Raw genomic sequence first — 24,833 nt, 5'->3', positions numbered from 1 at the left:
TCCTTCCTTCCTTCCTTCCTTCCTTCCTTCCTTCCTTCCTTCCTTTCCTTTCCTTTCCTTTCCTTTTTCCTTTTTTTTTTTTTTTTTTTTTTTTTTCTCTGAGGTTTTTCTTAATGGACTTACATTGTAAAATTTTCTTTTCTGTATTTTATGAAAATGTATTTGCTTTACCCAACAGAATCAGGTGGCTGACTTGGATTGTAAAACCAACTCAAAGGCTGCACTTCTGCTGGTGTAAATGGGAATCAGTCTGTTTTTTTGAATACCAATATATGAACTATACCAGGTAGGACCAGGCCTTGAATTTGTAAACTTTCCTGCACTTTTATGTCCTTGTAATTTAAAAAATATATTTTTTTCTATATCAATAATAATTGAAAAAGGAAAAAAAAAAAAGGAAAAAAAAAAAAGAAAACAGGAAAGAGTGATATTTATACAACAACTTCAGACTAATCTAGATATCTAACTTAGGCATAGTTTTAAAGACTAAACCTAGGTGTTTTTCCTTCCCTGCATAGCTGGCAGAGAGAGGTTCAGGGGGCTGAACTGGGGTGCGGTGGGGCAGCTGCAAGCCAAAACACCTACATCAGATGCCTGAAGTAGACAGTGCAAATAACCCTCCAAATGACTGGACTTATTGGACCACATACGAGAGAGGAAAAAAGTGAGTCTGGCACATGGTGAGTGTCCAACATATGGTATATTGTTTATATGTCTTTTTTTTTTTTTCTTTTTTTTATTTTTTTTTTTTTTTTTTTTTCCGCATTTCTCTTTCCTTTGTTGTTCCAGCTCTCTCCTATCCAGAACAGTAATTCAGAAATGACTGTGGTTGAAGAAAAGATTTTGGACCTATCCTATTCTCAAGAGAACCCCCCCCACACACACAAAAGGTGAAAGGAGTTTGCTCTCTCTCCTGTACTCTACCTCACTTAAACAGAACTGTATGTGTTTGTGCATAAATTTCCATTTCCTTTTATTTTTCTGGAGCCGATAAGGTTTATGTGTATATAGGGGGGGTTAAATCCACTTTGCCATTAAATTTACAACATTTCACCCCTCAGAACAGTGTTTTATATTCACTGAAATATCAATAAATTTTGCAATAATTAGAAATGATGCGTGTCAATATGATAGACACAAGCTTTTCATACTGTATGAATTCTTTCACTCCAGTCAAATCTTGGTCTTATCCAATGTAGCTTCAGGCGAAGCTCCCTTGTGTGGCAAAAACAGGCTCCACCTGGTTCCGATTAACATCGCACTGGTTGGATCTGCCCAGTGGTGGCGTCAGAAAATAAGGAGCAGAGAAGCCCTCAATTGAAGCTGTCGATTCATGGCCTATAAAGCTAAGAGGCTATTATGGTCATCTTTTCAGTCTGCCCCTCTATGTGAGGGGCACCACAACTTTCCTTAATTCCTTTTTTTTTTTTTTTTTTTTTTTTAGAACTATAGCATAGATTTTAATGGAAGAAAAAGCATTTGATCTTGATTTAAACCTTCCAGTGTGTTTCTCCAAGTATATCTTCTGTTATACCTTTGTCACCGGACTGTAAAGTCTAGTGTTATCAAATTTCTCACATAGTTATTTATAAGCTGTGATCAAGTAGCCTTTTAAACTTCTCTCTGATAACCTAAATAGATCAAGCTCCTTGAGTCTTTCATTACAAGGAATGTTTTCCAATCCTTTCATCAGTCCTATTGCTTTTCTCTGAACCTTTTCCAATTTTTCAACAATCTTCTTTCTTAAGTTGTGGACACACTATTCCAGAACTGTTTGCATCCACGCCAAGGACAGAGGTAAAACAATCATACTGTATGTTTCTCTAGTTCTGTGCCCATGGGTTGTATCAGACCCATGTCTATTTTCTTGTGCTCAGAACTCTTCACAGCTGAGTATCTGCCCTGCCGTCTTTTTCAGACTGGCTTCAGGTAGTGGGCAGAGTCCCTACCTTGTAGCAGTGACATGCAGACTTTCTTATTAGAGCAGTACCTTGTGATGGTCTGGTCTGAAATTTGTAGCTTGTTTAACTGCTACTGGCTACAGCCAGTTTCCTGAGCAATCCAAGTTCCACAGTGACTTGGCTCTCTACTGATCTTCCAATCACTTTAACTGAAAACTTCCTAAATATTTTCTCTTATTATTCATACAAGACTCACAGATAGATAAAAAATTTCACAGGACACACACTTGTTGGTCACCATTAAAGTAAGCACCGCTGATTATTATTCCCTACTACTATGTGAATGAGACTCAGATTTGAGTCAATTTAGTAGGTACAATATTGACTTTATTTTTTTTTTTTTCAAGAAAATATTATGATTAACAACTGAAAGACTTTCCAATATTCTTCTGAATATTTAATAGTACTGAAATTATGTTTATCCTACCAAACATATGCTTTTATTAAATGATACCGAGTTAGCTTTGGCATGATAATTTTCCATAAATTCCTGTTCTCACTGCTTTGATTAAAATGAGCTGATATTCCTAGAAATCCTTCCTTATTTTGCTTGAGATCAATGTGAAGTTGAAATGCCTATATGCATTTAAGTCATCACATTTATTCTTTTTAAGTATTGACAAAAATTTTTGCATAGTTCTCTGAAACCTCCCTAGTTCTCCAAGAGGTACTAAAAATCCTCACTAACTGTGCAGACAGGTTCTCTGCCAAATATATTAAAATACCTCCATGCAAATTATTCAGGTCTACTGATTTTAAAAATGTCTAGTTTTATTAGCTGTTATTTAATGTTCTCCTGCACTACTACTGAAATACAAATTCATTGTAATCATCTGATATGAATACATCATTTGACATTTTTCCAAAATACAGGAAAAAAAGTATTTGAGAATGCTTTAAAAAACAAAATGTTATTACAAAAATCTTAGTAATTTCCATTTAATAAGGGAGCAAGGCATTTTTTAGGATTTTTTGTTTACAATATAATTTCAAAATGTATTTCTATTGTACTTATCCTGTTTTCTCTTTGTGACCTTTGGTTTTCTTTATCAATAATTTTTAATTCCCAGCTTCTAATTTACATTAATTGCTACATTTTCCCTTGCTTTTCTGTATTTTTTTCTTTAGAAGCTGCCTTCACATATACAAAATCATTTAATTATTTTCAACAAAAATATTAAGAGGATACTCCTTCCTTGTTACTTTTTTTTATTATTATTTTATTTTTATTTTATTTTTTTTGAGATGACCATTAAAGTATTCTTTAGGAGCCTGAAGTTGTCATTCACATTTTACATTTGATACTTTCTCTAAATAACTGGTGCACACTCATCATCCATTTTGTAAAAGCTGACTGCCTTATATCACCAAATACAAACGTTGGATTTTAATTCATTTGCTCATAACAAATTTAATCAAGTTCTAGTAATTAATGTATAATTCTCTGATTCTTCTTTGTCACACTAAAGTCTCGTAGAAAATTTCTCTGTGTTGGATGCACTTAGGAAAATTGTCACTTCTTATTTATTTAATGTAGCTGATGTTTTATTATGGACACTCTGAAGTTTTCAGCTCATGTTAGGATTATTCCATAGTCCATAAGCATTTTTTCAATGTCAAGATATTTCATGACATAAAATACAGACTTTTAAAATTATTATTTAAACATTAGAGCAGTGAGAATCTTTCAAATGAGACATAAAATGTGAGATATAAAATGTCAGTCTGATATAACTACATTTTGAATTATTACTTTATAACAGAGTGTAGTTTTAAAATTATTGACACAGTTACTGAGAGGTGTGAAAGAGTTAGAGTACAGAAGCATGGTTTTGTTTGTTTGTTTGTTTGTTTTTCATGTAAGAGTGAAGTCTGAACCTAGATTCACAGTGTGCTTTCGTAGACTGTTTATTTATAACATCATACGCAGATTGCTCACTTTAATGCTTTGAGCAGAAATACATTACAGACCAAAAATGCAGCTACAATTATAACGAATTATAGAATTCTGGAAATGGGGGATGAAATTCTAGCCTCTTTGAAGTCAGTAGCACTCAAACTGTTAGACTTCCAGCAGTTTTCTTCACAAAGCTCTGTTCTATATTATAACAATTTAACTTGCCACTAGCTTCATGGTGAAGTTCGCTAACTGGACCATAACTCCCAATTAACTCACTCTGATATAATTCTATTCTTTAAGAGTGAAACCTATTCAAAAGTGCTATTAAATAAGAATGCTTTCAGGGAAGGCATCTCCTAATTCTTGCTACATAATTTACTAGAAACATTTTTAAAGAGGAATACGGCATTTGTGTTTGTGTAGCAAGCAAACTATTCTTAATGACAGACCTGAACTGAATGCTTATGATATATGTTTCTAATTTTAGGTATAGTTGCCTTACATTTATCCGGTTTCATTTCTTTTACAGTTTATCTTGCCTATTTATATAATCAGTTCTCCTGTTCCGTGCACAGCACCTGACATAGAAGGGCAAAGATCTCAACAGAGATCCTATTAAATTGTTACTAATGATTCAACTGGTCACCATGTAAAATTAATTATTAAGGTTGTAGGTATTTTATCAGCAAGAACACAATGTATTACCTGTTTCTAGCAATTCTATGCCAGTACCTCATTAAGGTGTAATACTGACGTGTATATGACAGTTCTGAAAGGAAACACCAAACATATTTGAGGAATACAATCAGTGTTAAATGGATTAACAATAGATTTGGCTTTAATACAATAAATCCAGAGAGACTCTGAAAGCACAGGAACTAGCTACATTTTCTAAACAGATGTATTTCCTACTATTTAATGTATATAAAACACATGAATTGAATTTATTATTGGTATTCTGTACCATGAAGAGAGTAAGGAAAAAAATCCATACTACCATTCATAAGCATGATGTTAAATAAAAGAAAATAGTGTTTTGTACTTGTTGGACAAGTATTCACAATAAAATCATTAGAGAGGACATTCACTCAAGCAGGAACACTTGTTTGATTTGTGAGAAGCCAAGGCTGACTAGGCCCAGTGACTAATATGTCCCGTCACCAGTACAAAATAGTCTTCCAGGCAATATGTTTGGGAAACTGGACTTTCTCTGCTCATGCTCTTTCTGATCAGACTTGTCTTTTTCTGGCAGCTTTTGCCAGCAATCAGATTCACTGGGAACATAAAAGAGAAAATGATTGCTGGAGTTATGCTGAACAAGCGGAGCGTTATCTTTCTTCTTGCTCTGTTTGCCCATGTGCACAATGAAAGGAAGCTGGCGGAGGTCCTGATCCAGGAAAAGGATTAGGGCCTTTATCATCAGACAACAAGTTGAGCAAATTGCAGACCACAAACTACTTCTCTTCGGCATACTGCTGAAGGACTCATGGCTGAACTCGGTGCCTTAGAGGTACTAGGAGGAAGTACAGGGAGGTTGTAAAGATGAGTAACCAGAAAATGAGGGATGCTTATGAATGGTCTGCTGTTGAGCAGTGGGCAGAGGACAATATAGAAAAAAATCTAAAATTCTAAATCTTTAATATCTTTATTATTTTAATTAGCTTCAAAATGTGTAATAATCCATCATACTGTTACTCCAAAGTATTTGTTGTTCACTTAATAATCTTCCAAAGGGGAGTATTTGACACACGTGACTAAAGGTTGAGATATGTGGATTTTCAAATACATATAATGCAGCCAGTAACTAAGAACAGGACTATTTGTATAATGGTGGTTCCATTCATTATAAATAAATGAAAGAGGATTTTAAAAGCAGGGAGTTAGAAATAAAGACTTCCACAGCCAGGAAAATATAATCTTTCTGCTCTTAGTCATCTTTGTTATCATACAACCCTTCCTTAAAACTGCTTCAAGGGGTACAGAAGAGAGGTTTTAGTTTTATACCCTGTAAAATTAAAGATTGTAAAGCAGAATACTGACATGGTGACTGAACCCCTTTGAGCTTTTGAGCTGGTCTTTGGAACTTTGGAAGGAGTCCAGATTTTTGCTAACTCTTTGTTTCCAATCCAAAATAATCTGGAAATAATAGCTGTAACAGGAATGATAATAATGTATACCTGTAATAAGGATCCAAACTGGCTGAAATATGTCAGTTTAGTCTCTGGTACTAGTGGTATGAACTTTACCTTAACGTGACCATTTCATATGATTTTTTTTTTTTTCCTTTTTTCAAAAGCAAAATGGTTTGAGGGCTATTTAAAATATATATATATATATATATTTTTTTCCCAGTGTAAATCAGCAGACACACACAACAAAACGACTGAAAAAGACTGATCAGAAATCTAACCCTCCAAAAATATTTATGGCTAAACTGTTTCCGTAATAATCCTTCATTAGATAAACACCTAAATAAGATATCTAGAGAAAATTGTCTGAAATTCTGACAGACTCAGTACCTTTGAGGATTCTGCAAAGTTGGTCTGCTAACAATGGTTAACTGATTGTATGAGGCAACAGGGAATTATGAAGACTGCTTATTTTTCTGAATCCAGAGGTTTTATTCTTTTCCCTACCCGTAGCTTCAGAATAAATTTTTCCATACAAATTGGCATGGTGTGGTCCACTTTCCTTCTGATATTCCATATTCCTGATACTCTCTGTGTGGGGAACTGCCGCTCATGCCAAAGGGATGCTTGGCTTGTTGTGCTCTCTTGATAGATACTTCAGCAATGCTGTTATATTAAATAGCAAGGGACAGCAGAATTTTAGTCATGATCCATCAGGCGGATCTGAGAGGAGCCGTTTGCCCTGAGAGAGGATAGACTTTCGAGACATATGGTGCTATAATGGGGGGGAGGGGGGGGATTTTTCAATTCCAATCCACCCATTCCGGATGAGAGAGACTGAGCTAATACCCTCGTGTATGGTGCAGTGCATGTAGCTACGGAAGTAGCGTTAGGATGGAATTTATGGACTCTCTAAATTGTTTGCCAGGAAATGTTTACTAGCTATGCACAATAAACGACTGTGAAAGCGTATTCCTGTGTTTAATATGATATGGTTATTTCCTTATATTTGGGCTATACTATTATGATACTAATAAAGGAAATTTAAATATATATATATATATATATATATAAGAAAACAAACAAGCAATGTATGTTCATATTTATGGGACTTCATTTGGGAAAGTCTGATGGACTACAAATTGTACAAGGTAATCTTACTGCATGCACCCCTGGATATACGCCATGCCTGCCATATTAGAATTTAAATGTATGACTTATTTTTAGAGCAAAATATTCTCATCATCAAGCCAAGGTATATTTTAAAAGAGACTTGTTACCACAGCTGCAGGGGTTCACATATATTATGTACTTCATACATAATGAAATTAATGAACATGTATACAGAAAGATAACCTACCTACTTTCCAAAATGGGCACACGGCTTCACAGTTTGGAAATTCATTAGTATTGGATTCATCAGTATTGGATTGCAGTCTGAAATCTTGGAATTTTGCTTTAGGATATGACCTTTACATCCACACAGCTCCCAGTTATACCAGGGACTACTGTACGGTTTTATAGAGTGTGTTAGATTAGATACATTCCCAAACATTTTTCTCAGCTAGGAAGTGAAATCAGAACTTTGTCTGGTAAAGTCTGTGCAAAGAGATTTTTCTGTTCCTTCATTTACTTTAATGTGAGGCATTCTGGTTTTGTGTAATGCATCTAAGAACTATCCCCATTATTAAAAAGAAAACAGTCACTAACCTAATTTGTTTTAATTGTACATTAAAGATTTGAGCCTGGAGGTATGTTCGCATTTTTGCATGGTTGAACACCCTCTTACAGTGTATGCATGAGCGTATATATACATCCACTATGCTGTTTAGAAGAGATTTTCAAAGCTTAATAAACAAATCTTTGTAGCAAAGCAGTCTCTTGGTTTCTACTTGTATTTTTTGAAAACAAGAATAGCTGCAATAGACAGGCATACTTTCTCCTTTGATTGCTCTGAATATAACAAAGAAGATTAATTGATAGAAACGAATGAAAGAAAAGTTAAATTTAGAGGTCTCAACTTCTATTACAGATTATCTAAAGGTTTTAGTGCAATAAAAATTTGAAAATGCATTAAGAAAACAATATTTTATCCACCAGATCTCTTTCACACTTTTGTTTCAAAATGTAATTTTCTTTTTTGTTTGTTTGTTTATTTTTCCAACAAGAAAGAATATTTATGTTTAGCTGCACTTTTTAAAATTGCTATTGCAGTATAACAATGAAGCTGATCCTGTAAAGTATCTCCCATGAGGATGATGGGGAAAAAATAAGACTCAAGGTCAAGCCTGAAGACAATTCATGTTATAAAACTCTTAAAGAATGAATTGTTTCTTTACAATGTTTTCAGAGACTCTACCAAGATGATCACAATATTGAAAGCGTATAAAGAATACATTAGTCCATGATGGTGCTAGAGGTAAGAAGTAGTAATGAGAAAGAGGCACAAGAAAAACCTTGGTGACAGCAAAACATGTTTCTACAAAAGGAGATCAGTACATTTGGATGCACTATGAATAAATGATTAATACTGTGGGGTATTAGGTTTCATTCAAACTTGATTGTTTCAAATGAAAGAGCTTTAGATGAGATTTTTATTTTATCTTATTTTTTAATATTGTAAATATGTTTCTCAACGTAATCCTACCGCCTAAAACTAATCAGATGAAAAATCCAAAATGCTTCCAAGGCAGTTTACCTGGACATTGTCTGCTTTATTATTTTTAATTGACGTTGTATTGGGTATCATGAATGAAAAGGCACGGCTTTCAATGTAACATATCCAAGAAGCTGACATGTCTCATACTTTTCCATTAGAGACATGCTATGCCTCCAGATGCTGGAGTCTAGATTTAGGGGCATATATTGCTCTTGCACAAATAAGAGTTGCATATGTTATGAGTTAATTCCATTTTGTTGTGTTCTCTTGCACATGGCATTTTGAAACAGTTAAATGGAAAATATTTTTAGTTTGCCATCTTGTATTGAAATATGCTTGCATTATTAAATAAAATCTAAATCCCTAAGTGATATGGTCTATGGCTGAAATGCACAAATATGTAATGTGGACAAAATGCCTGTAAGGGAACTGCAGAAATCCAGCGAGTGTCCCCACATGCTGTATTTTCCATGTGTGTCTCCATCAGCTGTAATGTATGTCAAATAATATACCTCTTACTTGCTGTACAGCTGAGCTTTGCCAAGCCCACAGTGCTAGGCACTAGACACAGTTTTGGAAAATGGGAAAAGGAATAAAAGGGTTTCACACTTTTATTATGGGCATCTATTTTAGATGAAATGCATGAGACAGGCACCAATGAAGATAGAAAGGTGGCTCCTGAGAGTGATTCAGTGTGCCAAAGTCCAATACATATACTTAGATGGTGCAAAAGCACCTCAAAGATAGTCCCTCAGTGGAATAGTTTATTGAACCGACCCTGAGACCTATCTGTATTGCCACATAAGTGTGATGCCTAATAAAATGAATTAAAATATCTTGGAAAGGTTAATTGCAATAAATAATGTATTCACAACATATTGATAAAGCTATTTTTTAAAATTACACATATATATATATATATATATATATATAAGTGTGTCAGTCTCCTTAAGATATTCTGCTTGGATCTTCTTTAAAGATACTCAAGATGTTGTCTAATTTTTTAAACGTCAGTAATGTCATTGGCTTCATCAAACTTAAAATAATTTCCTGAATGTCTTCATATCTTTGAAACAAATATGATTTCATCTTTCAGTGATCCCTCTGCAAATTAAGCTCATCTTGGCATGTATTTTTAAGGGAAAGGGAAATCTTTTTATCTTTTTTTTTTTTTTTTTTTTTTTTTAGGGGGGGGGGGGTGTCAGATTTTTTTTTTCTTTCCTACAATCCATAATATTAACATCTAAAAGAATCAGCATAAACTAAAATTGTAATTTCAAACAATTTTTACTTTGTATTTTATTTCTCCTAGTCAGTATCTATTATTATCGTAATCTGGCATTAGACATTGAGGAGTATGTTGCAGCTATGACTAAAAAAGTACATGCAATTTTTAGCTGTTTCCTACAACTAATATTAATTAAGATTCCAATCCTGCAAATGCATCTAGTCAAGCAAATCACCATGAATACAAGCAGGACTCTGTGAAAACACAGGAGTACTCCTACATGAAGCTAGTGGAATTAATAGAACCTGAACTCTTTGGGGCAGTGAATATTTTTCTCTTCTCATTACTCGCTAGTTCTATGTTTCTTCTCCAAGTCTAGAGCTCATCACACTATAAATCATAAGGAAATATACCTGTTGAGTAGGTGACATCATCCCAGCAGCTATTAAAATCTGGATATTTTGTAGTTATTTATTTTTGGTGCATTCATCTATGCATATGTCTTTTTTCTCATTCCAGAGCGGAGTAAATTAGAAATGACTAGGAATACACACATTGAGTAATATTTTCCTCATTAATGTGCAAAAGAGGTGATGAAGATTAATGACTTATCACTCCGTTAACATCCCCTGATGGAAGCAGAATTATGAAATATGCCCCCTGCTGCTGGTCCTGTAAGGGTATGATAAGTATTTCAGGTCATGGTAGGATTTTCTTTTTCTGTTTTGGTCTTGGTAAAGTAATCATGCTGTATATCTAACCAGCAAACAGCTATAAGTCTTAGTGTGAAAAATTTGATACACAAACATTTGAGTGAGCTAGATTTTTTTATTCTGAATGATCAAGTATAGTCAGCAAAATATTAACTGTACAGTGAGAAGTAAGCATTAGTAAAAATGCAAAGTGCTCAAAATATATTTAGCCATTCTTCCATCTGTATCTATATTTTTGATGGGGGCTCTAGTAAAATATCTTCTGAATAGTTATCAAAATCCACAGTGCAAATTGTATCAAATAATATAATGAATAATATGCAAAAATACAAGACCCTTTTCCTCTACGATTAGTAATTTTAATAGGAGAGTTGACTGAGTATTGTGTCCAGTTGTCAAGATCTGAAGAAAACAAAATGGAAAACATATTTTTTCAGGCATCATTGACTTGCCTGCATATGCACTTCGAATGCATTTTTAAATACAAATGAAAGATATGTATCATTAAAGTACCCTGTACCCTACAAGGATCGTGATAAAAAAAAAAAAAAGCTTGCAGTTCTTAAGTGGAGATAATACTAGAAAGAATGAAAGAATTGGTAAATTGCAATATAACGTGCAGATTGGGAAACAAATGGTATTATGCAAGAGAGTTCAGTTTGCAAATAAATTATCTATTTAAAACATGGAAACACATACCAAGGTTTTGAAGATAACTTGTTCTGGGGCTTTTGATTATCTAACGTGGAATGCAAGTTTCCTGTAGTTTAAACTCTAAAAGCATTCCTGAAACATCATAGTTCAGGTGTGAAGCCTCAAGTACATTAACCATTTTAATATTTCATCAGTTTATTTAAACTAAATAGAAAGCATAAGATATTTTACTGGTTCGAGTGGGTTGGCAACTGAAATAACTTTTAATGATGTAATGCAAACTTGTAAATCATTTTCAGTGAGGGCCTAGTTCAGCACAACTTTTATGTAATATACTAAATTGCTGGCATAGCTTTAAAATTTGTAATACTTGGAGATCATGAAAATTAGAACAGAATCCATATGTATACAGGAGAAGTAGCTGAAAATATGGATTCAGGCTTAAAGTTTTTATAGATATGTTGTAGTCTTTAAACCAAAAATTGTGTCTGATAAGTGTTAAACCAATGCACATGTAAATGTTAAAAAGAATGAAATGGAAGTACACCACAGAAATGCAATGTTAAATTTATGTGGAACTCTTTGTGGTAGTGTAATTTCTCACAAAAACTGTTTTTATGGTGAAGTATAGGGAAGATACTGCCATACCATAAGTATATGAAAAGTAAATGTGATTATTGACTATTTTAACTAAGCAGGGATATTGTATTCTTGATGAGTCAGTAAAAAATAAAAAATAAAATCATTTTCTGGGCAAGGACTTTCAGTTAAGGCATCCAAGCATCTTTGAAATGATGCTTAATCCCCTGGTTTTATTATTGCTTATATATGTAGATTTCCATCACAGCACAGGTATCAAAAGAAATGAATCATACTGCTTCCATGGAAGTAAAACAGGGAAATTTTAGGGAGAAAACATAAAAGAAAAGATGGAAAATAAACATACATCTGTTGTGAATCTGGATTGACTCAGGTTAAATAATGATGCCTGCCTTCATCAAATTGCCATAGAAAAATACGAACTGATCATAATTGCAGTACAATAAAATATCATCCTCTTGCTTTGGCATGCTCTTGAGTACAATAAAATCTTTGGCTAAAATAAACTGAATTCATATTTGTACGCTTTCTCTTTGACACTAAGGAGAATATTCTCAAATGGTGCTAATTGGCATCTTTTTGCTGACTTTAACAAAGTTAGGACAGTTTACACCAACATAACAGTGGTCCTCAAATATGACTGTCTAATTTTATTGTACTATGCATATTGCAAATATGCGAACTGCACACTAGAAAGAAATGTTCAAGAATTTTACTTACATTCTGATAAATAGTCAGGAAGATGGTGCTTTTAGCGTCCAAAGTGAAATACCGACTACAAAAGTCCTGAAGCGGAGAAATTGTGCGCTGGTTCATTCGGGTCAATTTTATATGATCTCTTTTGCCATAAATCGTAAGTTAAAAAAAAAAAAAAAGGAAGAAGAGAAAAAAAATGAAAAAAAAAAAAAAAAAGGAAATGCAAATATTAGCCCTTATATCAAAATATAAATGATGTTCCAAACTGTGTTGGCTCCAGATGTTTTTATGAGTTAAACGGTTTACTGTTTTCATATTTAAAACATTCTATTTTTTCACTTGATGTTATAAGCTTTGGGCAAACTTGCTGGCATTGATTTAAGTTACGCTTTTGTACCATATGTAGGTCAAACACACATTCTAAAAAAATACAATATGAGCAAGAATCTGATCATTTATATTGGGAGGTAATAGCTGCTTACACTTTATTCAGTAATTACTGAACTGAGAAGCTTCGCACATAAGCTTTCTTGACTGAAAAATCATACATTTTTACAAAGGATGGTATCATGTAACCATAGTTATTCGATAGCTCCATACAGAAACTTTTTGGATTATTCCACTTAACGTCTGAAGTTGTTTATTTGCCTCAACATTAGTCGCCTATATTGTTTAAAATGAAAGCATAAAGCTCTGTAGAGATTTGTATTTCCAGTTCTTGCGTGCTTAAAAGCGCTTATTGAAGAAGTAATAAGAACACTTGATGTAGAACTTGTGTACTTATTAGGAGACTCAAGAGCCAAAGGAAATACAGTCCCGCATATTCAGATCTAATTATGAAGCTGATGGCAAAGACTTAGTCGTGCCATTGTAACTTCGTTATTGTGTTCTTTTTTATTTTTATTTTTTATTTTATTTATTCACCTTTTGGAGCCTCTCCTACCTCTCCCTAAAAAGTACTATTTGGCTCCGTGTCTTATTTCTCTTGGAAACCTAATCTTTCTCCCTCCCCTTTGCACTCTCTCGCTTTCTTCATTGTGTTTCACTTATTTCACTTTTTTGTCCTTCGCGAGAAATCCTGTGCGGCCATCCCCTAGAATTAAAAAAAAAAAAGAAAAAAAAAAAAAAAAAGGAGAGAAAGGGGGGCGCGGGGGGCACTTTTATTCTGCCTTGGGTTTGTGACTTCCCCGGCCCCTTCGCAGCTGTGGCAGTGTCAGGGCTTCAGCGACGGCTGCCCTTGCAGGAGTCCTTGCATTTCTGCCCCCCCGGTCCCGGCCGGGCCCCGGCTCCGGCCCCAGCCCCCCCGACGGCTCCTGGCCCCCGTGTTCGGGGCGGGCGGCCCGAGAGCAGCAGGTTGGAGAGCCGCGCCGGGGCGCGCCGCGCACGCCGGTCCCCGCGGAGGGGAGCGGACAGGAGCACAGTGGCCGCCGGGGGGGGGGGGGGAGGGGGAGGGGGGGGGCGCGCCCGCCGCTCCCGCCGCTCCCGCGACCACCTGGGGCCGCCCCCGCCGGCGGCTGCCCTTATGCCGCCACTGGCGCAGAGACTCGCCAGGGCCGGCGGAGCCGCTGCCGGCGGTGCGCCGGTGGCCGGTCGTTGCTTCGAGGCACTGCCGGCTGGCCGGGGGCACCTCCACCCCTGCGCTCGCAGCCCGGCGGGTTTGCAAAAGCAAGGGTAGTTCAGCCATTGAGTTTTCTTTGTACTCCTTGCTTTTAATATTAGAGCACATATTGAAACGATAAACACAATGAAAAGCACAAAATATTTCATCAGTGTTGTAACTGTATATTTCCTTTATTCTGAAGAAATATCAAGTTTTGAACAGTACACAGAGGCAGCAACTTCTGCTTTGGACGCCACTCTCTTTTTAAAGACCGCGTTGTTACAGTTAAAACTAAAGACAATTCTTAAAAAGCATTAGATGTCAGAAAAGGGGGGAAAATCTTACCGTCGAAAGACTGCTGCAGGTTCCAGCTCAGTCTGAAACTGCAGGGAAAAGTGGAGCAGCTGCTGAACAAAAGTTTTAGATTTTTTTTTTTAGAAAGTCTGCAAAACTAATTTCCCACAAAATAGGACTCAATTTCCGTTTAAGAAACTAGCTCTTGCAAATCTCATACAATTCCTGATTTTTTCCAATAGCAATTCAAATTCATTTTATCTTTCGCACATGGACCCAAGAATTTAGACTTAAATTGCATGAGTGTAATGGCCTTTTTTTCTTTCTTTCTTTTTGTTTCCTTTTTTTCTTTCTTTCTTTTTGTTTCCTTTTTTTCTTTTTCTTTTTTTTTTTTTTTTTTTTATTTTCCTCCTAAGTTTGGTTTTCAGGGAGGAGGAGGAAGGTAGAACGAGGAGGAAGGGCCAAGGACCACAGCGTTTCAGCAGTGGGCACCTCTTTGGTCAGCGATCAAGAAACACGTTATCCTGATTTAAAGCAGTTTACAGCCTTCTTCGTGGCTACTGTTAATTCCAATACAGACATGTTAAGAAAAGAAAGATAAACCAAAACCAGGCTCTCTAGGTTGTCCCGCTTGAGACACTAAAGCCCGCAACGAAGCAAATGAAGACACAGCGACTGGAAGTTAGGCAGGCTGCTTTTTTTTGGACGGGCAGGGGGCAAGAAAGGAGCCTTGTCTTTCCACATTTGGCGGCTCGCTGAGCGCCGGCGATTTTCTTGCGGCCCCAGCCGCAGGGGGTCGGCGGCCTGCGGCCCCCATGGCCGGGTGTGCGGGGCGTGCGTGCGGCCGGGGCCGCGCTGTGGGGCCCGGGGGCAGCGCGGGGGCAGCGCGGGGGCAGCGCACGGAACCGGCTGCGCTGCGCACAGGTGCGCCGGGCGCACAGGTGAGGCAGCAGCCAGGTGACCTGCCTGCACCCCCGAGGAGAAGGGGTCATGCGAGCCCCGCACTTCTCCCCGAGGGAGGCGCCTCAATTCTTTGTCGCTCCCCCCTTCCGGGGGGGGGGGGGACACACGCGGTGGCACCCCGGGTGGTGGCCCGGTGGCCCCTCCATCCCTCCTTGCCCCTTCCCCGCCCGTTGGGGGCGCGGGCGGCCCCGCGCGGCCCGTGGGGGCGGCGGTCAGGGGGCGTGCTCCCCGCGGGCAGGGAGGGAGAGGCGGGCTGCGCCCCCGCGGAGCCCCCATGGAGCCGGCCCCCTGCCCCTCCCGCCGCTGCCGCGGGCGCCCCGGGCGCGGGTGCGCAGCGCTGCTGCCCGCTGACGGAGCGGCTCGGCGTGGGGACGGCGCTGGCGTTTTGGAGGGAGTTTGCATGTGGTCAGTGCTGTGTTGCTAAGCCAGCCCCCAGCTCACATTACACACTACTGTATTTATAACCTCTCGGAGCCGTTTCCCCCTTCGAGCAGTTCTCTGGGACCACCTTCTATTGGCTTCAACCTCTCCCACTTCTTGACATCTGAGCAGCTCTGAGAAAGGCTCATCTAGGTCCGAGAGTTTATGCAGCGGAGACTGGCCGCTAGGGCTAAAGACCTGGATTATCTGAGCTCAGCTGCCTGCTGCAAAGTCTGTCGTTGCCGTTTTGGAAAAAAAAATCCCAACCCCGATCTGTTTACAGTGAAAGTTGACAAAGGGTGGTGAAGTTGGATCCTTCCTAAACTCTCCTGCCTGGAACCTGAGACTTGCATGCCATGGATCACACACTCTTTGGCTGCCTGCGCAGCCCCCATGCCACTGCGCAGAGCTTGCACCCTTTCTCCCAGTCTTCTCTTGCACTGCATGGAAGATCTGACCACATGTCCTACCCTGATCTGTCTTCTTCTTCTTCCTCTTGCATAATAGCGGGATACCCCAATGAGGAGGGCATGTTTGCCAGCCAGCATCATAGGGGGCACCACCACCACCACCATCACCACCACCACCACCACCAGCAACAGCAGCACCAGGCTTTGCAGACGAACTGGCACATTCCTCAGATGTCGTCTCCTCCCGCAGCGGCCAGGCACAGCCTCTGCCTTCAGCCCGACTCAGGAGGACCCCCGGAGCTGGGCAGCAGCCCCCCCGTCCTGTGTTCAAATTCTTCCAGCCTGGGCACTAACACCCCCACAGGGGCAGCGTGTGCGCCAGGGGACTATGGCAGGCAGGCTTTGTCCCCGGTGGAAACAGAGAAGAGGGCCGGCAAAAGGAAAAGCGACAGCTCAGGTAACGGCTCACGCTTTCCCCTGCGGGGTGGGTGGCGGGTGGCAGGGGGAGCTGCGCTGCCGGGCCCCGGGTGTCCCGGCTCCTCTCGGCCCGGCTCGGCTCGACACGGTCCCGGCGGTTCTCTCTCCGTCCGGTGCCACCAGACTGCCGGCTCGCTCTTTCCCTCAACCGCGCTCTCGGGTTGGCCATCATGAAAGCGAGCTTTCTTAGGGCTGGGGAGGTGCGTGGGGAGGAATAAAAAGGAAAAATACAGCACGTGATTGAGCATGAAACGAAGGTGGCGGTGGTGGTGGTGGTGGGGAGAGTTTCCTAGAGTCAAGGAGAGAAGCGGTTGTAGTTTTGTTGAGGATTTGAGCATCTGGTCCCGCTCCCCCTCCCCCTGCCCGGTACGCCACCTCTGCGGCAAACTTCGGAGCCCAGCGCTCTCCTTCCCCTCCGCCCCTTCCCCGCCGAGCTGCCGGCAGCTCCGAGGCGATTGCACAACGGTTGGGAACTCTCTGGGAAGCGGGGTTTCGTGACAAGAGTTCGTGCCTCTCTGTCTTGTAGGAGTTGGCTGTGAGCGCAATAAAGTGCTCGGCGTGGAAGGGGCAAACGCTGGGGTCTGTAAAGCAAACCGGGGAGCTGGAGTTGCAGAAAGCTACTTCACTTCAAGTTGCTGGTGCCAGGGGCGGAGGGAAGGAAGGAGCTGTTTGACTTTTAAATAAAACACTGCAATTCTTACCTAAAGACGAGCTGAAGCCATGTAGACCCTTAATAATTCCGGGGGGTGGGGGTGGGGGGTGAGGGGGGTAGCGGGGGGTGGAGGGTGTTGGCATCTCTAAGCGTGCAAAAACCTTTCTAAGCATGCAAAAACCTAGATATAATCCCTGCTTCTAAAACAGCGAAGCCTGTCAAAGTCCCGCTCTGACAAAAGACACTCAGCGAGGCGATGCGATTGATGGCACTTCCGTCAGAGCACACATAAACTGAAGGGTCATCAAAAATATACCAAGACAGGCAGTAGGCACTTGAAAAAGAGAGGACTCAACATTTTGAAAACTCAAGAGCGGGCGTTACGAAACATTTGTTATCAAGGAAAAGAAAGTGAAAGGCTGCTCCAAACAAAGTTCACAATCGAAACTGTGACCTTTTTCACTTGAAATTTTGTGAGTTTGGTAAAGTGGTAAGCAATAGAAATTATTTTAAAAATTAACCCTGGAGGATGCTATTGCTTTGATCACTGTCCATTACATTAATAAATATTTACAGTAATTCAGGATGGGCTTAACTGGGTTTTATCTTATGTAGCTGGGCTGAAAACCAAAATGATTAAAAGCCGTATTTTGTTGAACACTGGTGGCGAGCTCTATCGTTGCATCTTCATTACATTGTATGAAATAAAATGAACTCTTGTATTTTGTGAGGCTTATAAGGAATACTAAAACTTGCGTCCCCAATGCTACTGAAAAGAACTGGATGCCAGTTAGTGTAAGGATTTATTGTACTTGTCAGTGTATTTAAAACTGAAGGAAAAAGAAGGAAATGGGTCCCTTTCACCGTCAGGGAAGTATCTGTATGGGTTTCTGTTTATTTAGTTTTGCAATGCAAACCAAAAAAACAGTGGAGAATTTCACAGACCTTACCCTGAAGTGACTGGAGCCTTCCATTGGATTTAGTGGATTAGAGCTGGAGCCTCTAGTCGTAATTATGCTTACATTGCACTGTACTACGAACCTCACTTTCTAAGACTTTATGAAGATCAAGGCAGGTAACTATTGCTTCCTCCCTTCCAGTAAGAAAAAGTATATTATGTCTATTCACACAGTTAGGAATCCTTTGAACTGAAAATAGGCATCTTTTGACAACAACGGAGTAGCTGTAGTATCTTTGTTTTTTTCTTCAGGAAAAGACTGAACTTTGGACTGAACATTTAACCCCACCCCTTTATTAATCCTGAACTCTCATGCTAGATATTTAATGTCCTCTTAATGCATGGCAGCAAGAACTAATTTTATGTCACAGCAGTTCTGTATTTGTAGTCAATAATAGCCCCTCATTTGTCATCAAATCAAACCCTTTATTTCTTACTAATCTGCTTTTTAAACAAATTGCCATATTTTAAAGAATTTCATCCACACCCTCCTCACATTTTGGAGACAGATTCATCCCACTTGGAACTATTTCAATAGGCATTTGTATAAAATCCTTACAGTAAATAACTAAGAAGCAAAGAGAGACTGTTTAGGTTTCAGTGCTAGCATTCTGAGACAATTATTAATGCTTCTGCTTATTTACAGATATATTTCTTCTTCTCAAGAATAATCATATAGAGCCACAGAATGTCCAGTGACTTCTTGCACTGAATCTCTTCCATATTTCAGAAATGAGTTAACCTTAGGGTACCCCTTTCTTGCAGTACTTTGCTTTCACTCCTGAACATTGAAAATCAGGAATGTTGATTCATAAACTGAGTTTATGGGTAATTTAAAGAAAGAGCGAAACATGAATAATACTTGAATCATTTCTCTTCCAAATTAATAATTGTTGCTTAGCCATAGAGATACTGTGAATATTTATGGCAAGAGGTATCCATTTTTTCTTTTTTATTAGGATGGCGGAAATGTATTTTTTTTAACAATGAAAAAGATTTTGGGTGATAGACTGTGTGTTTGTTCCCATGCTTGCTCTTTTTCCCTGAAATTCACATATTGCAGGGAATGGGAAGATAGAGACACTGTTTGTGTGCTGCGCTTTGTTATACTTTTTGTTTGGGATCAAGGAAACAAGGTAAAATGTGCTTTTGTCATAGCTTTATATAAGCTGTCTGACTTACAGTTTTCTTTTGCTCTAACCCAGGTTTTAAGCAGTTTGGGAAGTACCCGTTGAAGATATTGAGTAGGCTGCTACAGAACAGGGTGAAATTGCCAACTGTTCTTGTTACAAAGGACTGGGAAATGCTGCTTAGCCATCAACTCCTGTACACTACAGCTGACAGTGTCTCCGTGTTTTGTAGTCACTCTCTCATTATCTTGAGGACATTCCTTTCAACCTGCGTAGGCCCAGCAGTGGGTTAGTAGACATGCAGGCGAGCTGGGGAGGGATGCACTCAGATCTGTAGACGTTTGCATTTTGCAGTGAATAATGTCGTCTGCAACCTTGCCTTCCTAATTCAGCTCTCATTATGGCAAGGATGTAGGAGGAAAGAGAAGATAGCAAATCTGAGGATAGGTTGCAAATAAATACGCTTATTTTAAAATGCACTAATGGTCAGGATTATCTGTGTGGTAATGAGGTGCAGATGAAAACCATGTTGAGTGCATAAAAAACATACTTGGAGTGCATTGTTACTTTGTGGTATGTGTTGTTTTTTTACGGAATATTTTGGAGTTTTTTAATTTCTTCCCTTCATATTAGTTGCCCATGACTTTTGAGGCCATTCTATTTTATTTATTATTTTATTTTGAGTAGGTTTTGATTCTCAGAAGATACAGAACACATCAGATGCAAAATTAATAATACAATGGTCTCAGTTGGTTTACTTCAGTCCAAATTTTCTTAAAACTCCAATCAGGAGAAAAGCCCATATAGAAATGTAATCTAAGTTTATGGAGAAATATGGAAAGGAAGTGAATGTGGTATTCTTGAGGAAGCCTAAAATGCTATGGAAAAAAAATAATGGTACTAAGCTGAGAAGATTAGGGAGTGGGTGAGTACCATTAAAAGAGTTCTTCTAAGAACTACAACTATCCAAACAGGTATATTGTGATAGATAAGTATATGTTAAAAATAAATTTGATTTCAGTAAGTTAAAGTATAATGTAATTAAACATACCCCCATACATGATTTTATTTATTTATTTATTTAGTCAGTTTGACATAGAAAAGTATTTCTATACAGCATAGTTTTCCAATGAATGGGTAGTAGGTAATAACATCTATTCATATTTTTGACTGTATTTACAATAATATCATGTAGAAACACTGCTGTTAAACGTACAAAAACATTTCAGGATTCCAGTGTTTCAATAGCTGTTCTGCTGTTTTTTTTTTCTTTTTTCTTTTTTTTTGTTTTTTTTTTCCATTGACAAATCGCATAAAAAGTATACAATACTCTTTTCTCCAGTGTTTTAACATCTTGTATAACCTTCCTATTTTCAGCAAGCAAGCAGTAAAAGTTACATCTCCAGAGAATTTATTTTAAACACATCTAAATATCATAAATCATATATAGTTGTTTGAAAGGGTCTCTGAAAAGCGGGTCATTTTGATAAATGATTATAAATACTGTGAAATCATTGGTTTTGAGGACTTTTGATTGGTTTCTGAAACACATCAATAAGAAAAATGAGCTGCACACTTGTAGTCAAAAAGAACTGTGTAACTGATTCATCAATGTGTCTGTACTTTTCAGCATGGTTGTAAACGGAAGCAGGAAAAAATACATAATAAAACACAGTTTTTCTGGAAAGAGTTAATTTGTTTGGTATCCAGTATCCAAGCGTCACTTGCCATTATAAAGGAAAACAAAACAAAACAAAACATAAAAACAACAAACCCCAACCTATAGATTTCATAAATGAAGCAAATTCCAATTTGGTGTATAGTTATCAGCTATCCTAGTGATTTTTCCAGGAAAAAACTAATAAGGCTGATTGCTTAGCAAACATTGGGCTACAATAGTGGGGGTACTTGCTGGACCATGTAACTGGTGAAAATTTGCAATATATTCATGTTGCTCTCAAGAAATATAAAAAATATTTTTTCTAGAACTGTAAAAATTTAAATCCCTATTTTACTGACATATTCACAGAAACACAGAAACTCTTCTTGCCCATAGCCTAAGAGTAATTTTGTGTGGACAGAAATAAGTATGGCCTCTAATTATGTATTTATATCTGTTTATATATATTATTCAGTAGGATTTACACTCCCCCCTCACCTTCAGAAACATCAGGGTCTCAATCTAGGGGTTCACTGGAGCACAAATATTTTTTTGTGAGACATTCAATTGACTCTAGTGCAACTGCTTAACTGCTGAAGGTTTTCTAAGCCATTGGAGCTTAATGCTGCTACTCTGGTTTGAATCTTTGGCACAAAAATGTAACTTCATGTTATTCTTTTATTATTTGGTATTAAGCACTGTCAAGCATCCCAGTCTTCAAAGCAAAGTCACTGAGGGATCTGGATGAGTAAGAAATGTGGTGCTAGAAGCAAACACAGAAAGAGATACGCACGCGTGTATTAAAGATCCAATTGGTATGGCAATATTTGGAGAACTGAAAATTTCACTAAATCTTATTCAAGAAATCATGACTGTTTTATGACTATTGTTTTATGGTAGGGAAAGTACAATGTTTTATAATTCTTGCAAATATTTACTGATAAAATATTAGGATTGTCTGTTAGTTTTATCATTGTCAATTCAACATTATATATATACATAAAGTGAATTTTAATTTCATTCATTTTAGCACCCTAGGGCAAAATTTAACCTAACATCTTTAGCTTCTATTTAACCTAACATGTTTTAAATTTCTAGTATTTTGCATAGTAAGTAATCAAATTCTTTTTTTTTTTTTTTATTTTTTTTTTTTTCTCAGACTTATTTCCCTTTCAGATGTACTAATTATTTAATAAATTGTTTTTAAATGAGACTGTTAATCTGCATATAGTTTGCCATTTGTAAATATTCAGTGATGTGATGACTCAATATGCTGTACCTTTGAAGTTCTCAAGAGTAGGACTGGTTTCTGTGTCTAGAAATTTAAGGCAAGGTGGCAACATTATCTTTGCTGCTGTCCGGTAATAAACCGATATTGCTCACAGGATTATTGCTTTCAGCAAATGCGATGTTACATGACGGCATGAATGGTCACTATAGCATGTTTATTTCAGTAGTGAAATGTATTCTGCCCAGGAAGTTTTGCTGGTCTCTGAATAGGAAGCAAAATATATCTGGTTTCATCCACTAAATGAATGAAGTTTAAATCCATCAGTTAAATGCAGTTTTGGTGGAGTTGAGTTCAATCATTTTCTTATTATTTTTTTTCCTTGCCTGTCCTTGTTTTAATACACTTAAGAATGCCACTTGAAAGGGCGTGAAAGGAAAGTCATATTTTAAAAATATAAATGCTTACACATGTTGCTAATAAGGTTTCTAACTAAAATAGTGTGGTGTTAAAGAAGTTTGATAAATGGTGCTTGAAACTACTTCATTACATCAGTCCGCAGCTGGGCACTGAACCTAGCCTTCGGACCTGTCTCGATCCTGTGCACTATCATTTTATGTCTGTTTTTCCAGTCTATACAATGTCAATGCCAGTGCTTTCCTTCCATTTATTAAGTTCTGCAATTTTTTATTAACAAAAATACTTCTGAGTGTGTGTGCGCGCTTTTTTTAGGAGGCTTTAAAGACTTACTTACAGGTCTACATATCATTACTAAAGTATTGCTGGTGGCAGGGTACAGCTACGAGCAACATGGGGGATAGCCACCTCACAGAAAAAGCTTTCTTTCCTTTACTCAGCAGTCACTAGCTTCAGCTTTACCAGCACAAGTTTGCTGTGGCTGCATAGGTGTGCATAGCAAGAGGTCTTCTTACTTCTGGGGTCTGTATCTGGGGTCTCTGATGGCTAGATGGCTACTTTTCTACTGTATTCTATGAATTCAAAAATAGCCTGATGGAATTATGGTGGATGTCCATTCCTGTATGTATCTGAAGTATATGAATAATAATAATTTTAAAAAGTTACCGAAATAAGTTATTTATGCTAAGTGAAATTTCCCCTTGGAAGAAATTGATGATAAAACTTCAGCTGATTTTATAGGGCCATACTTTAAGGTGTGTGTTCTTACTATAACTGTAATTTAGGTTGGGTGAAGGAGGTAGACCAGTTAGGTGTACTTGTGCTTATACTTTTTGTGATCAACTGTGTGGTATGTGCTTCCAAGGACAGAAGCAAACAGAGCAAAGGAATGTTAATAAATAAATAAATAAATAAAAAAGACTGCTGCTCTGGGTCTTAGGTTTCTAGTGGGGTGGAAATACATTTGCTGTTCTTATTAATGTATTACAAAATATGTGTTCTTTGAGAAGTTTACCTAGTCTACATCCATTTAAAATAATACTTTGATAAAAAAATAAATTTAAATCAAGGCGATGTTGTTCAATCTTTGCTATTAAATATATATAAATATAACATCACTTGTACAGAGTTACGTTGTTATATCCTAGCATTCACTGAGTGATGCAGAGAAGAAAAAAAATGTTTATGTAATGAGACAAAATAGTAGACAATGTTGCCATACATGAGGAGTTTCTTCTAAATGTTCTAATAAACATGTTAGGCTATCAAAAATCTAATGTTAACATAAGTGATATTAAAGGTGCAACATTCATTGTTGATTAGGGAGGATGTCCTTCATTTTGAGATCTTGTACCTATAGAAGACAGTAACATACCTCCTATTTGGAACATGGGCTTACTTTTCATACAGAATCCTGAATTTTACAAATAATTTTAGTTATTTGTTATGTAGTTATTTTGTTATTCCAGTTACTTGACTGGAAGTCATGCATATTACCATGCATATTAAATAAGAATGTGATTGTACACCACAAGAAAAATCAGAAAAATCAGAAATCACATTTGGAAACTGACTACTTAGTATTTTGTTGTTTAGTGGTGAATGAAATTATCCAATACTACACTATCTGAAATCACCGGACCCATTTGCTAATCACCTTGAAAAACACAACAGTCTAAAATTTGCATTTAAAATTACCTGTGTTTGAACAAGTCTTACAGTAATAGAAATATGGGCCCTTAAAATGCATGAACTGAAGAAAATTTACATGAAAACATAATACTTGCTTGAAAGAGAAGTTATTTTGTATTTGAACCTGTTTCCTTTTATCTTTCTTTTCAACAAATGAAATATAGTAATTGACTAAACAGCAGAAGAAACAAGTCTGAAAGGAATGAGGCACATCTTTCATTTATAATGGAAGAGCAAAGTTTTACTAAACCAGTAAAATCCAGTGGTTTATGAAACCCTAACTGGAAGACAAGTAATTCTTTCTTTCTTTCTTTCTTTCTTTCTTTCTTTCTTTCTTTCTTTCTTTCTTTCTTTTTCTTTCTTTCTTTCTTTTTCTTTCTTTCTTTCTTTCT

The 24,833-nt window shown here is 37.7% G+C and overlaps 1 protein-coding gene and 1 long non-coding RNA gene across 2 annotated transcripts in view; one reads left to right on the top strand and one right to left on the bottom strand.

The window, feature by feature from the left end:
- The window catches only part of LOC118162954, a 31,820-nt gene extending 17,124 nt beyond the window's left edge, over positions 1–14,696 (bottom strand). Inside the window, exons 1-2 of the long non-coding RNA XR_004748732.1 lie at positions 14,486–14,696; positions 12,565–12,682 (exon numbers count right to left, since the gene is read on the bottom strand). This is a non-coding gene — a long non-coding RNA (uncharacterized LOC118162954). The remainder of the gene's footprint in view (positions 1–12,564; positions 12,683–14,485) is intronic.
- Positions 14,697–15,832: 1,136 nt separating this feature from the next.
- MEOX2 (mesenchyme homeobox 2) overlaps positions 15,833–24,833 on the top strand; it is a 59,324-nt gene continuing 50,323 nt past the window's right edge. The window contains exon 1 of the mRNA XM_035318628.1: positions 15,833–16,684. Coding sequence (XP_035174519.1) covers positions 16,174–16,684 — 511 coding nt within the window. The 5' untranslated portion in view covers positions 15,833–16,173. The remainder of the gene's footprint in view (positions 16,685–24,833) is intronic.

This window comes from Oxyura jamaicensis, chromosome 2, assembly GCF_011077185.1.
Source record: "Oxyura jamaicensis isolate SHBP4307 breed ruddy duck chromosome 2, BPBGC_Ojam_1.0, whole genome shotgun sequence".
Classification (NCBI taxonomy): domain Eukaryota; kingdom Metazoa; phylum Chordata; class Aves; order Anseriformes; family Anatidae; genus Oxyura; species Oxyura jamaicensis.
This window is presented reverse-complemented; position numbering and strand designations above follow the sequence as displayed.